We start from the raw sequence: 13,668 nt of genomic DNA, 5'->3' as shown, positions 1-13,668 counted from the left end.
CAGAAGAAGAACTAGATATAAACCAGAATATCAGAAGTTCTCCCTTCATGTCTTTCCACAAGAGAAGTTATGTAAATAAATTGGGCTCACTTTGGGGGTCCAAATAGAAGAATAAACTAGATTAGGGTGTGCTTAGTAATTTGAGTAGGGTGTGCTTAGTAATTTGGGTTTGTGCCAAACCCACCCTTCATGGCAAGTGCTTTTAGGTTTAGGGTTTCTTTGACCTACCTTCTAGAAGACTTCTCACAAATGTCACCCCTACCACTTTATCTTGTTCTCCAAGACACTCTATTTCTTGCCTCATGTATTCACACATTGAATTTGAATATAGTAAAGAAACTCTCCAAGAGTGTTTTTGTGAGACTTTAGAGTTCTCATAGTGGGTCTTATCTTGAGTGTCTGAGCACTTCAAGTGGCGGCTCTTTCACCACTCATCTTGGAGTGCCTCCTTCTTCAATTGGCATGACATCCCTTCTTCTTCCATAAGCTTTCTTCATCCCTTCCTCTTTTTATCTTCCTTTGCGCCATCCATTCCATTCCTTTTTATGATATCATGTTTGTCTTTTAATTTTCGTTATCACTTGTCTTTCTTATCTTATGTTCTTTCCATTTTCGCAATTTACCTTCATCATCATAATCACCATATTGTGTTTTTCTCGTTGACCTCTAGAAGTGAACCTTCACACTTACTTAACCACTTGGTTAAGTTCGTGTTCAGTTGGGATTTTCTTTGGGTTCTCACCTTAAATTGTTAATCTAAAAAATCATAAACAAAAGAGGAACCTCTAAAATGTGCCAATCTAAAATCAACTCACATCACTTGTCAACCTCTAATTTGAGAGAATTTGCTCCAATGAGAGAAAACTTGTTGTCATAATGGGAATGAAGAGGATTCTCTCCCATTAGAGGAGGACACTTGTCAAGCTAAGAGCAAAGAGTTTTTAGGTTAAACTTTTCTGAATTTTGGAACCTCTTAGCACTAAATATAAAAGTGATAGCTCTTTTGTATACTAACTTAGAATTGACTAAAGAAATCTTGCCAAAGTTTATGCACAAATTGTTTTTTTTGTTCACTCTTTGTTGGCATTAGTTTGTGTCAAACTTAGAATTAATTAGGAGTTGTCTTAGATCTTCTAAGTCTCTATATTCACCAACCAAATTCATCTTTTCCATTCAATTTTCTTCATCCATTGAACCCACACAATACACCCATCATAACATATAAAAAATTACAAAAAATACATGAATTCAACATAGCAACATAAGACTACATCCCATTCCCCTCTACCCATGTCTATTTAAACCTTAAACATATAATTTTAATCTCTTTTAATATAAAGTACGATTGTAGTAATCAAATGAGTAATTAAACATAGGAGAAAATACTAACAAGTACACCTTTCTTGTCACATATTAAAATATTAAAAAATTTAAATTTCAGTAAGTTTATTTTTTATTTAATTACCTGTTTATTTTAAAAGTGACATTTACTAATATATACGTTTTTTTTTATAAAGTTTCAGTGTATGTTTAATGAGAGTGTTCCTAACGTTTTTGTTGCGAAATTCCGTAGTGGTTAAAAGTAAAATTAAATAGAAGAGGTTTGATTAATTTGTTTTATAGTCCTATATAAGGAAAAGAGAAAGTCCCCCCCTTTCTTCATTAGCAAACGCAAGTTCTCTCCAGTCCCTACCCCCAAAAAAAAGGTGAGTGCTCACTCCAACACAACACAACAGCAGAAGCCACCCAGCAAACACAGCACACTCTCTCAGCAGCTCAGGTCTTGGTTCCCATTATCTCTCTCATTCACATTCGTACTGTACCATTCGTTGGATCTGACTCACACCGAACTCCTTCACCGGCATTGGATCCGTTCCACGATCCGACCCATTTCCCCTTCGGTTTGGTTGATCCAAATGGGAATGCCCCACAAGCCATGACCCCAGCCGTGGAGGAGGACCACTACGACCCTTCCCTTTTCCACGACTCCAACGACCGTTTGCTCTCTTCATGCTCCTGCTCCACGTCAGCCTCCGACGACGACGCTCCCACTTCCCAAAACGATAAACCTACTAAAAACGACACCCATGCCCTCCCCCAATTCCCATTCCCCACCATGTGCAAGTACGATGCCTGGATCTCCGAACCCTCCTCCCTCTCCGAGCGCCGCTCCCGCCTCCTCCGCCAGTTCGGCCTCCCCACCCCGCCGCCCTCCGCAGCAAGCATCCCCCGATCAGCCTCCTCTTACCAATGCACCGACACTTCCACCGCCGCCGCCGCCACTATTCCCCGATCGAAATCCGACAACACCGCGGATCGCGGCACCAAGCATTGCAAGAGCTCTGTTGTTCCCATTCGCGACAATGACAACGGTTTTCTCGTGAATAATAATATTAATTTTAATAGTGGTAGTGGTAGTCATTCTGTGCATAATAGGATTTGTGTGAGTGTGTGTGAGGAGGGTGGAATTGGGGAGGGGAATGTGGTGGATGAAGTGGAGCAAGCGTGTACGATTAGGGATTTGGACAATGGAAAGGAGTTTGTGGTGAAGCGGGATGGGGTGTGGAATGAGGTGAAGGAGGTGGGGACTGGGAGGCGTTTGACTGTGGAGGAGTTTGAGATGACGGTAGGGCATTCTCCGATTGTTCAGGAACTAATGAGGAGGCAGAGTGTGGAGGAAGGTGGCGATGGGGAGGGCGTGGATGAGGAAGGCGATGGTGGGAGTGGTGGTGGTGGTGATGAGGGGGATGGTAGCAAAGTGAGGAGAAAAGGTGGGTGGTTTAAGTTTATGAGCTTGAAGAGTGTTGTGGTGGGTCAGAAGGAGAGGCGGAGTGGTGATGAGAGGGATACGTCTTCGTCAGAGAAGGGGGGTGGCCGGAGGTCAAGTTCTGCCACGGATGATAGCCAGGATTGTGGTAGTGGTTTAGTTCATGGGGGTGAGAGAGTGAGGGTTCGGCAGTATGGGAAGTCCTGCAAGGAGGTTACAGGGCTTTATAAGAGCCAGAAGATTCAGGCTCATGATGGATCCATTTGGAGCATTAAGTTTAGTTTGGATGGGAAGTACCTTGCCAGTGCTGGTGAGGATTATGTGATTCATGTTTGGCGGGTTGTGGAGTCTGAGAGGAAGGGCGAGTTGCTCTTGGAGAAACCGGACGATGGGAATTTGAACATGTTGTTTGTGGTGAATGGGTCGCCGGAGCCGTCTTCTCCTGGCATGGAGAATAATTCGGAGAAGAAGAGAAGGGGGAGGTTGTCTGTCAGCAGAAAATCGTTGAGCGTGGACCAGTTAGTAGTGCCGGAAACTGTGTTTGCTCTCACTGAAAAACCGGTTTGCACCTTTAAGGGTCATCTCCATGACGTGCTTGACCTTTCTTGGTCCAAGTCTCAGGTTAGCTTCTATGAAAAGGATTAGATGTTATTCTGTAATTCTACTTTTGTCTTGTATGCCTGAATGTACATGTAAAGTTCATTTTATTTACATTCCTTCGTACACCCATATGCATTGAAATTGTTATTTGTTTTTCTGCTTTGTCCTGTTAACAGATTAAAATCACTTAAGTGGAACAGCTGGACTTTTCTACCGACATGTAAAATTATTGAGCTTGGAGTGAGAAATTGATTGAGTGCTAACCAAACAAGCCCTGAGCGAGGCTCTTGTGAGAGAAAGTGGATATAATAAACAGTTAGATTAAATGGGTCGAAAACCAAAACCATCAGAAACCATTACGAAGATACTACTATGATTATACTGAAAATTTGATTATTGTGGAGCCCATTAGCGTCTATGGATTTATTTTAGCTGACCTTGCCTAGTGGGATAAGACTAGGATGGTTCATATTATATAGTCCATTTTTAATTAGCGGAATAGGCATCAGAACATAATATTTATTATTGTGTTCAAATCTTTCTGTTTTGTGGAATATGTTGTTAATGGAATAAAATTTGTTACTAGAAGTTTTGAGACTATTTTTCTTTATTTAATTTTCTGGTTAGCACTTTGTGGAATTATTTGTGCACTACCCACTACAACAGTTTTTTCTTAACGCACGTCTTTGTTTTGCGGTTACTTACTGTAGTTGTAAACATAAAATCAAAATATTGAAATATGAAATCTAGGAAAGAGTAGTTAAAATTCTGTCTCTGAGAGAAGATTTCTGGTTCTATTTTCCCTACTCCCTGGCAAATAATAACAGTTTATTTGAATTTATAGTAGTAGATCAACAATTAATTATTTTCCGAAGTTGCATTGTCATTCTAGGCCTTCCTTGGAAATGCATTTGCTGATTAGTAATTTAAAGTGTGGCGACTTGTAATGAAATATGATTTCTTTATAATGGTATCTGTTGGTGATATTTTTGGGTTGGGTTTATATCCAAATTTTCCAGAAATTACTTTAACGAAATGAATTTAGAGAGATAGTGACTGTAAGGTAAAGGGAATTTAACTTTACTGTCTAATAAACAGAGATAATATATTCAGGTCAATAACTTTTTTAAGGTGCTGATATGTTGGGAGGCAACCTAGTTGTGCTTACTTAGATTTTCACTTTTTACCATTATGATGATCCAGTGAAGTAGTCGTGTGGTGATTGGGATTTATCTTTTTTATGCTTGATAGGAGATGAATTTGTCATTATTCCTTAATCCCAGTATTGATTTTAGGGATTGTTAGCCAAGCTTCAAAAATCAGATAATTAGGTGGATTAGTAGTAAGTCTTATTTGTTAAAAATGATTCAAATAAAAGCAAAATGTCAGTTTTCTTTTATTTGTCCTTTTATTTTTTTAAATGAAAATTACTTTATTTGTTCTCTTAAGAATGAATTTGTTATAACCCTACGAAATATTGTATTTTGGAGCTAATTCAGAACCTACTTTTAGATTGTGTTTGAAAATGAAGTACTTTCAAATTTCAAATATAAAATATCACATTTTCTGCTGTAGAAGTTACAACAATTAAGCATCTTAGAACCGAAACATGCCTGTCGTGGCCAGGCTCTGAAGTATGATTTGTGAGTGAAGAACAAGAAAAATGAGAGATATGTAAAAAGTTGTCTCAGAACTCAAACAATCATTTTATTTTCCCTTGAGATCCTTGCATAATATTCCCCAGAATTTAAAAATCCCTATAAGCATTTATGGATATATGAAGTTGTTTCAACCTCAAGTTCACTAAAATAGTATCAGTTATTGTACATTTTGGTGTTCGGTGGCTTTGTCATGGTTTTGTCCTAGAAGGTAAACATAAATAGCCCGTGGCCTCGACTTGTAAGAGATATGGGACTTTTGGGTGTACTAGAACACAAGTGCCCCAATTGAGAGCTAAGGAGAAGGAGTGTTCATTTTTTAATCTCTTTTTCTTCCCTATAGATGCCGCCAATTCCGACTCAAGTAATACTTTCTAAAGGATTTTGAATTGTGAATAGAAGAGTTACCCAATATAATTGATTAATAAAAAGTTTCAATATATTATTAGGCACATTAAAAAGGTTAAACCTTTTCTAATTTTATATAAATTTTTAAAACTATTTTTAATATGAATATTTTTTTTAATTAGTTTCTTATTTGCTAAATTCTCCCCATGATGTAGTAATGGGATTTTGGTTTAAGAGCACCATACAGGGTGAAAATGTAAAAAATTAATTTTAGTCAGATAATATTACAAGCAAGGAAGATGTCTTTGAAGAGCTTAAATTGGGGGAGGGGGATATGTTTATTTATGTGGAAGTTTCTTGATTATTATCTTATATTTGATCTTTACAATTCAAATATTTGTCATGAGAATATGCAGTTTGTATTGCAAATATAAACTAAACCATGTATGTGTGTAAGTGGTTTTAAATATTTTTTTTGTTTGATCAGAACTTGCTCTCATCTTCAATGGACAAAACAGTGCGCCTGTGGCATTTGTCTAGCCAGTCTTGTCTGAAAGTTTTTTCACACAGTGACTATGGTAAGCACACACATCTGCGCTCATCTTTACTTTTTCTTATTCTGAATAGATTTTATGGATTGCCATTCTTTGGTCATAATAACATTGAATAAGTGTTGGAGTATGCATTTGTGTTAGAAGCTTCTTCTATTTCTTTTCCAACTAAAAATTGAGGAGAAATTCTGGAAATACACTCTCAGACATGCATTTTTCAACAGGAGGATTATTGGTTGAAATTTATCGCTACTTGTAATAGTGAAAGTCATAAAAAAAGAGATGAGACCTAAACATTGTATGATTTTCAATAAATGTCAGCTATTAAATAAGAAATGAGACCAATCAATTTGTGAATTTTAATAACAGTATAAAGTGTGTTGGAAATAATGTATTTCAGAGTGTGCTGTTAGCATTTCTCAAATTTTATTTGGATTCACGGTATAACCTATCGTTATACAATCTAATTCTACACTTAGTAATCCCTCTGGCATGGATTGAGTAACCACTTTAATGGACAATAGCATGATTTTATAAAAATCGACTGTTGCTGCATATAGAACTGATTGTAGAAGATTTTATTTCTTTCAAATATCAATTGCTACTTAAATTTAACAATAATAAAACATTCCTGTACTCCTCCCTTCACCCTTTTTCCCCCTTGCTAATTATACCTTTGCTTCAATTTGTTATCTGTCTGGCACAGTAACTTGCATCCAGTTTAATCCTGCTGATGATAGATACTTCATTAGTGGATCATTGGATGCCAAGGTTCGTATATGGAGCATACCTGATAGACAAGTTGTTGATTGGACTGATCTACATGAGATGGTCACTGCTGCTTGCTATACGCCAGATGGTCAGGTTGGTTCTACATTTATATGCATTATTTTATCTACATGAAAAACTTTGATAGTTTAATCGGAATTCAATAATATTTTCTGCTCGAAGCAGGGTGCACTCGTTGGTACTTACAAGGGTAGCTGTCATTCATATAATACATCTGGTATCATCAGTGATTCTTCTCTTTAACTACACATAAATTTATAATCTATTCCGATGATTGCAGGTCACTGATTATTGCTATCATTGTCATTTTTTTTCCATTTCATTCAGAAAATAAGTTGCAACAGAAAAGCCAGATAAATTTGCAGAACAGGAGAAAGAGATCAAACCACAAGAAAATTACTGGCTTCCAGGTATTTAATGGCTACTGTGCTGTATTAATTTTTCCCAAAACTGAAGGGTTAAAATGGAAAAAAGAATAAAGGCAAATAATTGAAGGCTTAACAAAAATTATAAATGTTCTTTGGCTGGTAATAATACTTGTGCTTGTTTTCCTACTGATTTTTATGAACAGTTTCTGCCAGGAAGTTCATCAGAAGTCCTCATCACTTCTTCCGATTCTCGGATTCGACTAGTTGATGGTATTGATCTAGTTCACAAGTTTAAAGGTTGGTGAAATGAGTTCTATATCAAGTGAATTTTATTGAAGATCCTAGTGAATTATATTTAAATCTTCAAGTGAATGTATTTAAACATTATTGGGTACCCGATGAGAATTTTTACTGCTGCCAATGATAAAAGTATTATTGAGACGATACATGATCTGAAACATTTGGTGATAACTTCTGACAAATAATGAGAATTAGGGGCCAAAAAGTGTTTACATGATAGAAGAAGGCAACCTCCTACTCAATACATGCATTAGAGGGAGGCTAAGGAAAATCAAAAATGTCTAACTGATTGTTTTAACTGCTGTTGGTTAGATAGTGGAGACTATTATAGGAGAAAATTGTTAGTAGACATGGAGAAAAAGAAAATATTTTTTGAATTTAAGAGGGTTTAGAACTATTATTAAATTTGAGATGTACTTTTATATCAACGAAGGAATTCTTGTTTTTTGGTTCCTTGTTTCAATCACAGTTTTATCAGCTTGTATTAGAGTTCCGATGTAGGAGTTCTGTAGCTAATGTGCATGAGTAAAGAGAAAGAACAATGTGGAGGGAAGAGTTGAAAATATGGAGAAAATCGTGGAGAACCAATCAACCACAACAACAAGAATTTTCATTTTGGGTTTAAAATTAATGCTGGAAAAATTGCTAGAGTTGTGATAAAAGCGCTTTCTAGAAAATACCAAATGAAATGAATGCACAAGCAGAAATGACATCAAGGGATTAGGAGGTGACACAATGAAGGATTCAGGTGGGAGGCATAAAGGGTTGAAATTTGACATTCTGATGTTTTGGGGAGAAGATGCGTTTGGGAGGGTGGTGAAGCGGAATGTTATTTTAGTCTATGTGGGATTGCATTTGTTGAGAAGATGGAGGCATTAAAGGGTGATGCATTAGGCTGGTTCAGTGGTGGGAATATTGCAATCGAAATTTCAGGGGAAGAATTAAAGGTGGCATTAATGGTTAGGTTTCAAGCTTTGTCTGAGTAATACCTTTTAGTTATCATTAGCATTGAAGCAAGATAATTTGGTGCTAGATGTTACTAAATTTCAAAAATATGTTGGTTTTGTTCAAGGCTTGGGAGAACAACACTTGATGACTATTTTTATTGGACACTGAACAAAGCGAGGAGAATTGAGGTAAGGAATTGTGCAGTAATTAAAAAGAATGTGGGGTTCAAGGAGGAAGAAGCAATGAATCTTTTCGAACGTATCTTGAAAGAATGGTTTACTAGTGCACCCCATAATTTGGATGCAGTACTCTTGCATCTCAAGGCTCAGTTAATAATAAGATTGCACCTAATACTATTAGAGGAAGGAATCCATTTCAAAGATTGACCCAAGTGGAAAAGTCAGAAAGGGTTTTGTTGTGATGAAAAATTTGGTCCATTCATGTAGGCAAAAATAAACAAGTAAATGTGTTGACATTAGGAGGTGAGGGCGAGGAAGCAAAAATATCTAAGGAAGATATGATAGAAGTATTCGAGGAAGCTCATTGTCTTTGCATAGCATAGTAGGTTTCACCACAAAGATGTCTCTTAAGTTGTGGGGGTCTGATGGAGAAATTTTAGGGTGGTTGTTTTTGATAGATTGTTGAGCAACCCATAATTTTGTCTCGAGCAAGGTGATGGAAAAACTATTGTTATATGTGACAAAAACTTCACATTATTTTGTGGAAGTGGGAGGTGGACATAAGATAAATTGTAGTGGACCCTGTAAAGTAGTTCAATTAAAGTTTCATGGTGTTGAAATTTAGCAAGATTTCTATATTTTTGAATTGGAGGTGCAAATGTCGTATTGGTGTTAAAGTTGTTTCGGGTTAGGAGATGTTAAAGCTAATTTTGAGGAATTAACTGTGAAGATAAACATTGGAAGGAAACAAAGGGTGTTGAGAGCAAATCTTGAATTGATTAAGTCTGAACTTCCCTCTAATTAATTCAAGGAGCATTGGAAGATGATCAAGGTCACGGATTCATTGCAGAGTGCAACTCTATGGACAAGTTAGAGAATACTTAAGCAATTCCAGTCGATATCAACTCTATATTGGAAGAATATGCACAGGTTTTTCAATTCCCCTAAGGTTTACCACCTCATAGACAAAGAGACTATTGTGCTTAAAGCTAAAGCCAATATTCTTAATGACGCCATATCAATATCTTGGTGACAAAAAAGAAGAAATTGAGAAATTGGTGGGTGAGATGCTTGCAGTCGGGCTTATTAGGTCAAGCATTAGTCCTTACTCAGGTACCGGTATTTTAGTCAAGAGAAGAGACGGTGGATGGAAATTTTGCATAGATTATAGGGCTTCGAATAAAATAACTGTACAAGATAAATTCCGGAATGACATTATACATTAGGTTTTGGAAGAAAAAAGCACAGTTGTTATATTTTAGAAACTTGATTTGAAGGCGGCTTACCATCAAATTTTTATGAGGTATCAGGATGTTTAAAAGATAACTTTTAGGACACAGGAGGACCACTATGAATTTATTGTTATGCATTCAGATTGATTGATGCCCCATCTACTTTTTAGTCCATTATGAACGAGGTCTGAAGACTGTACTTGGGACATTTTGCTCATCTTTTTTTACAACATTTTTAGTCAGAATTTGGAGGATCTTATTCAACATCTGAAGTTTGATTTTACAATTCACATGGTTTGAAGGTCAACGAAAAAATGTGTAGCTTTGGCCAGTCCCAAATGTTGTGGCTAGGGCATATTATTTAAGGAAAAAGTGGTGGCAGTTGATCCAAGAAACTTAGAAGTTATGACATTATGCCCTACACCACAAATGTGTAGAGTTTGCAAGATTATGGGCTTACTGAATTATTACATACAATTGGTAGATAGCATTTCAAGCCACATTTGAGAAGTTAAAATCTTCCATGACCTCATTACATGTATTGGCTATTCCAAATTTTTCCTAGCAATTTGTTGTTGAAAGCAATGTTGTCAAACTCAAGGATCGTAAGAGTATTAGAAGGGTGGAAAAAGATCATAACCCTACTAGTAAGAATTGTGAGTATATGTAAACTATTTATAATCTTGTGAATGCATTAAAAATAATATGGACAAAGATGCTGATGCGAGAGATGGTGTTGCGATGGTCGTGATTGTTGTGATAGCTGACAATAGTGAAGCAAGCATCAGTGACAGCAACATCAATGTTTCGGTGGCCAACCAATTCGATGGTGATGGATGTCATCAATGGTGAAAGCACCACCAAGATTTGTTTGGTTGTGTTCTGATTTGGGAAGGAGAACCCTAGTGGAAAAGGAGGAGCTACCTAGTGCTATTTGGAGCAAAGCATTGTCAGGAAGGGGGCAATTGAAATCAGTGTGTGCACATTTCTTCATTTTTAGCTTATCCTTTTCAGCCATAGAAGTGGCAAATATTCACCAAGGAAGTGGTGTGATTAGGTGGATTCCTTTCCATCATTTTTTCTGATTTTGATAAACTTTTTATGAGATATCTTGGCAGAATCATTTTAGAAAGCTGGTATGCGCTTCCACATGAGTACTACAAAGTCGGTAAATCGTTGTTTAGAATCTCACTTGATATGTCTTACTAGTGAGAAACCAAGATAGTGGCCATTTCAAGCATTAAATGGTCAAGGCCCTCCCTTGCTGTTAGAGGGCTCCATCTTTCATAGAAAGTTGACAGAGAAGAGGGATGGACTTTTAAGGAGCTTCGTTAGAATTTGCTGAAATGTTAAGATTAAATGGGTTGTGATGTTCATGTGTATAGGAGAGAGGTCAGTTTTGAAGGTGATTGGGTATTGCTAAAGCTTCCAACATACACAGTGAGGTCTTTAGCTGGGCATCCTAATGAAAATCTCAGTACTAGATTTTGTGGTCCTTGAGCTGATAGCAAAATAACATCCTGTCTTTCATGTCCCATTAAAAAGAGCTGTTAAACCATGACCTCTCCGACCTCTGCCTGCTCCTTTGACTGAAGAAGAGGAGCTTCAAGTGTTTCTGGAAGCTGTCCTAACTAAAGAGACAGAACGCTCATGGTGATGTAGAGGTGTTTTTCAAGTAGCAACAGATCCTAACCTGTGAGAATAGTTGGGAGTTAGCATCTGAGATTCAATAAGCGTTCTCTTGATTCCACCTTGAGGACAAGGTCTTAGTTGAAGGGGTGTGGTTTTTAATAGAACAGGATGCCCTCCTATTCAATACATGTACCTGAGAAAGAATAAGAAAAATAAAATTGTGTAATTGATTGTTTTGACTAGTAAGTTAGAGCTGAGGCTATTTATAGGAGAAATTTGTTAGTAGATACGGAGAAAAAGAAAATAGTTTTGAATTTGGGAGGGTCGAGGTTCCTTGAACTGCCTGGAGTATTCGGTGGAGAACTATTTTTGAGTTTTGGAAAGGAAATCTGGGTTTTTATTCCTTGATTCGATCCCAGTTCTATCACTACCTATGTGTGTATGTCTGCAGTAGAGTGAGTTCAATGTAAGATGAACTCATAAAATAATACACAAACACTTTTGTTGTTTTGGAATGAAATCTTTTTTGCTTATTTAGTTGGATTCCGTGTATTTATTTGAATGATACGAGAAAGAAAATTATGGTCATTGTTAGTTCTAATTCTTTGATGTTATGTAAGATCTTCCAAATATTTCTTTCCATTTCAGAGTAAAATGATACAATCTTATTTCCAGGATTTCGGAATGCAAATAGCCAAATTTCTGCCTTCCTCGCAGCAAATGGTAAATATGTTGTCTCAGCAAGTGAGGATTCTCATGTATACATCTGGAAAAATGAAGCTGATTGTAGACCTAGCAGAAGTAAAGGTGTCACCGTGACAAACACATATGAACATTTTCACTGTAAAGATGTGTCAGTGGCCATTCCTTGGCCAGGTATGGATGACACATGGGAGATGCATGATCCATACTTTGGAGAAGAACCTGAGCTTGGTGATAATGGGGATGATGTCTCGTCAGCCAATCATCCTCCTACCCCTGTAGAGGAAACTTTTGGTTCTGACGGTTCACAATTTGCTTCAGGTTGTAATAACAGTCCACTTCATGGAACCATTGCAAGTGCAACAGATACTTATTTTCTTGATAGAATTTCTGCGACGTTGCCTGAGGGAAAACTTCTAACTACATGGGATCCAAACCCTCAGGTAAGTGTGGATTTATCTTATGGAGTCAATCAAAACATGTCAGCATGGGGTATGGTGATTGTAACTGCAGGCCTTCAAGGAGAAATTAAAATTTTCCAAAATTTTGGATTGCCTCTTGGCATATAAGAGGTGATCCAAAAGTCATGCCTATGAGCATGGGAGAGTTGAAGACATCAACTCAGAAGAAAAAACGAAGGGGTGGGGTTGTTGTATTGTTGTGATGTCGAATTCCACATTCTCATTTAGTTATAACTGTACAGAAGAGGTGTTGGGTGAGATAGTATAAGGTAAGTTCCATTTGTTTCTTGTTCTGTTGAATATTGGATGAGATATGTTGCTAGTCCATTCAAGCATTTGGGGGGACAAAAAAGAGCAAAAAAATGGGGTAAAAATCATTGAACAAAAGAGAAAAGAAAAAGAAGGTACACCTGGAATTTGGAAACCAGTGAATTTATTGTAATGGGAAAATGTAGAGATTAACGAGCATGGGAAAAGCTTGTTGAATTACATATCATGATTCTTTTACATTTGTTAATATTAGTCTTGTTATGTAATTTTTGTTCAGTGGAATCAATTTCAATAAAACAGCATAGCTCCAACTGCTCGTGCGAGTAGGGCATGTTTGGAAACCTTGTGGGCTTTTTTTAACAAATGCAAACACGAAACTTGGTTAAATTATAACATATAAACCTTTAATTTCTTATCTCGAATGCTCTTTGAATTAAAATATTCATATAATAATACAAATTAAATATCAAGTAATCTTTTAAATATTGAAAATATCATAAAAATAATCCTTTAATAATAGTAATATATAACTGAGATTATACTTGTGATCATTTAAGGATTATATAGTATAGGATAATATTTGAAGGATCAAATTCGCGTTTTATTCTCAATGTGTGACATAACGTGTTCGGTATGCTTGAGTATTGCAGTTTAATGTGGCGTATTTTTAACCGTGAGAAGATGGAAAATTTGAAAGTTTAGCTCAATATACAGTAGTTTGATGCCTTTTGTTGGCATCAACACTACAATGCAGAAAATGTTTGGTGCCTTTGCTGTGAAAAATTTATCTAATAGTAGAAGTGACTTCTAAGTATAGAAATTGAAACAATGCTTGACCTGCTGAAACTACTGTATGCTTCCTG

The 13,668-nt window shown here is 36.7% G+C and overlaps 1 protein-coding gene across 2 annotated transcripts; it reads left to right on the top strand.

Moving 5' to 3' along the window:
• Positions 1-1,605: 1,605 nt before the first annotated feature.
• LOC137820733 (uncharacterized) lies at positions 1,606-13,072 on the top strand. 2 transcript variants are annotated; one of them, XM_068624969.1, is made up of 7 exons: positions 1,606-3,388; positions 5,861-5,951; positions 6,631-6,788; positions 6,879-6,930; positions 7,041-7,123; positions 7,285-7,378; positions 12,048-13,072. In XM_068624969.1, exons 1-7 carry the CDS (start codon positions 1,937-1,939, stop codon positions 12,641-12,643), a joined length of 2,526 nt encoding a protein of 841 aa, XP_068481070.1. In that variant the 5' UTR covers positions 1,606-1,936; the 3' UTR covers positions 12,644-13,072. The 2 variants fall into 2 exon arrangements, with proteins under 2 accessions (XP_068481070.1, XP_068481061.1); XM_068624960.1 differs by having other exon boundaries at positions 6,876-6,930.
• Positions 13,073-13,668: the final 596 nt, after the last annotated feature.

Source organism: Phaseolus vulgaris, chromosome 11, assembly GCF_000499845.2.
Source record: "Phaseolus vulgaris cultivar G19833 chromosome 11, P. vulgaris v2.0, whole genome shotgun sequence".
Lineage (NCBI taxonomy): Eukaryota > Viridiplantae > Streptophyta > Magnoliopsida > Fabales > Fabaceae > Phaseolus > Phaseolus vulgaris.
The sequence above is the reverse complement of the archived record's forward strand: the minus strand, read 5'-3'. Positions and strand labels throughout refer to the sequence as shown.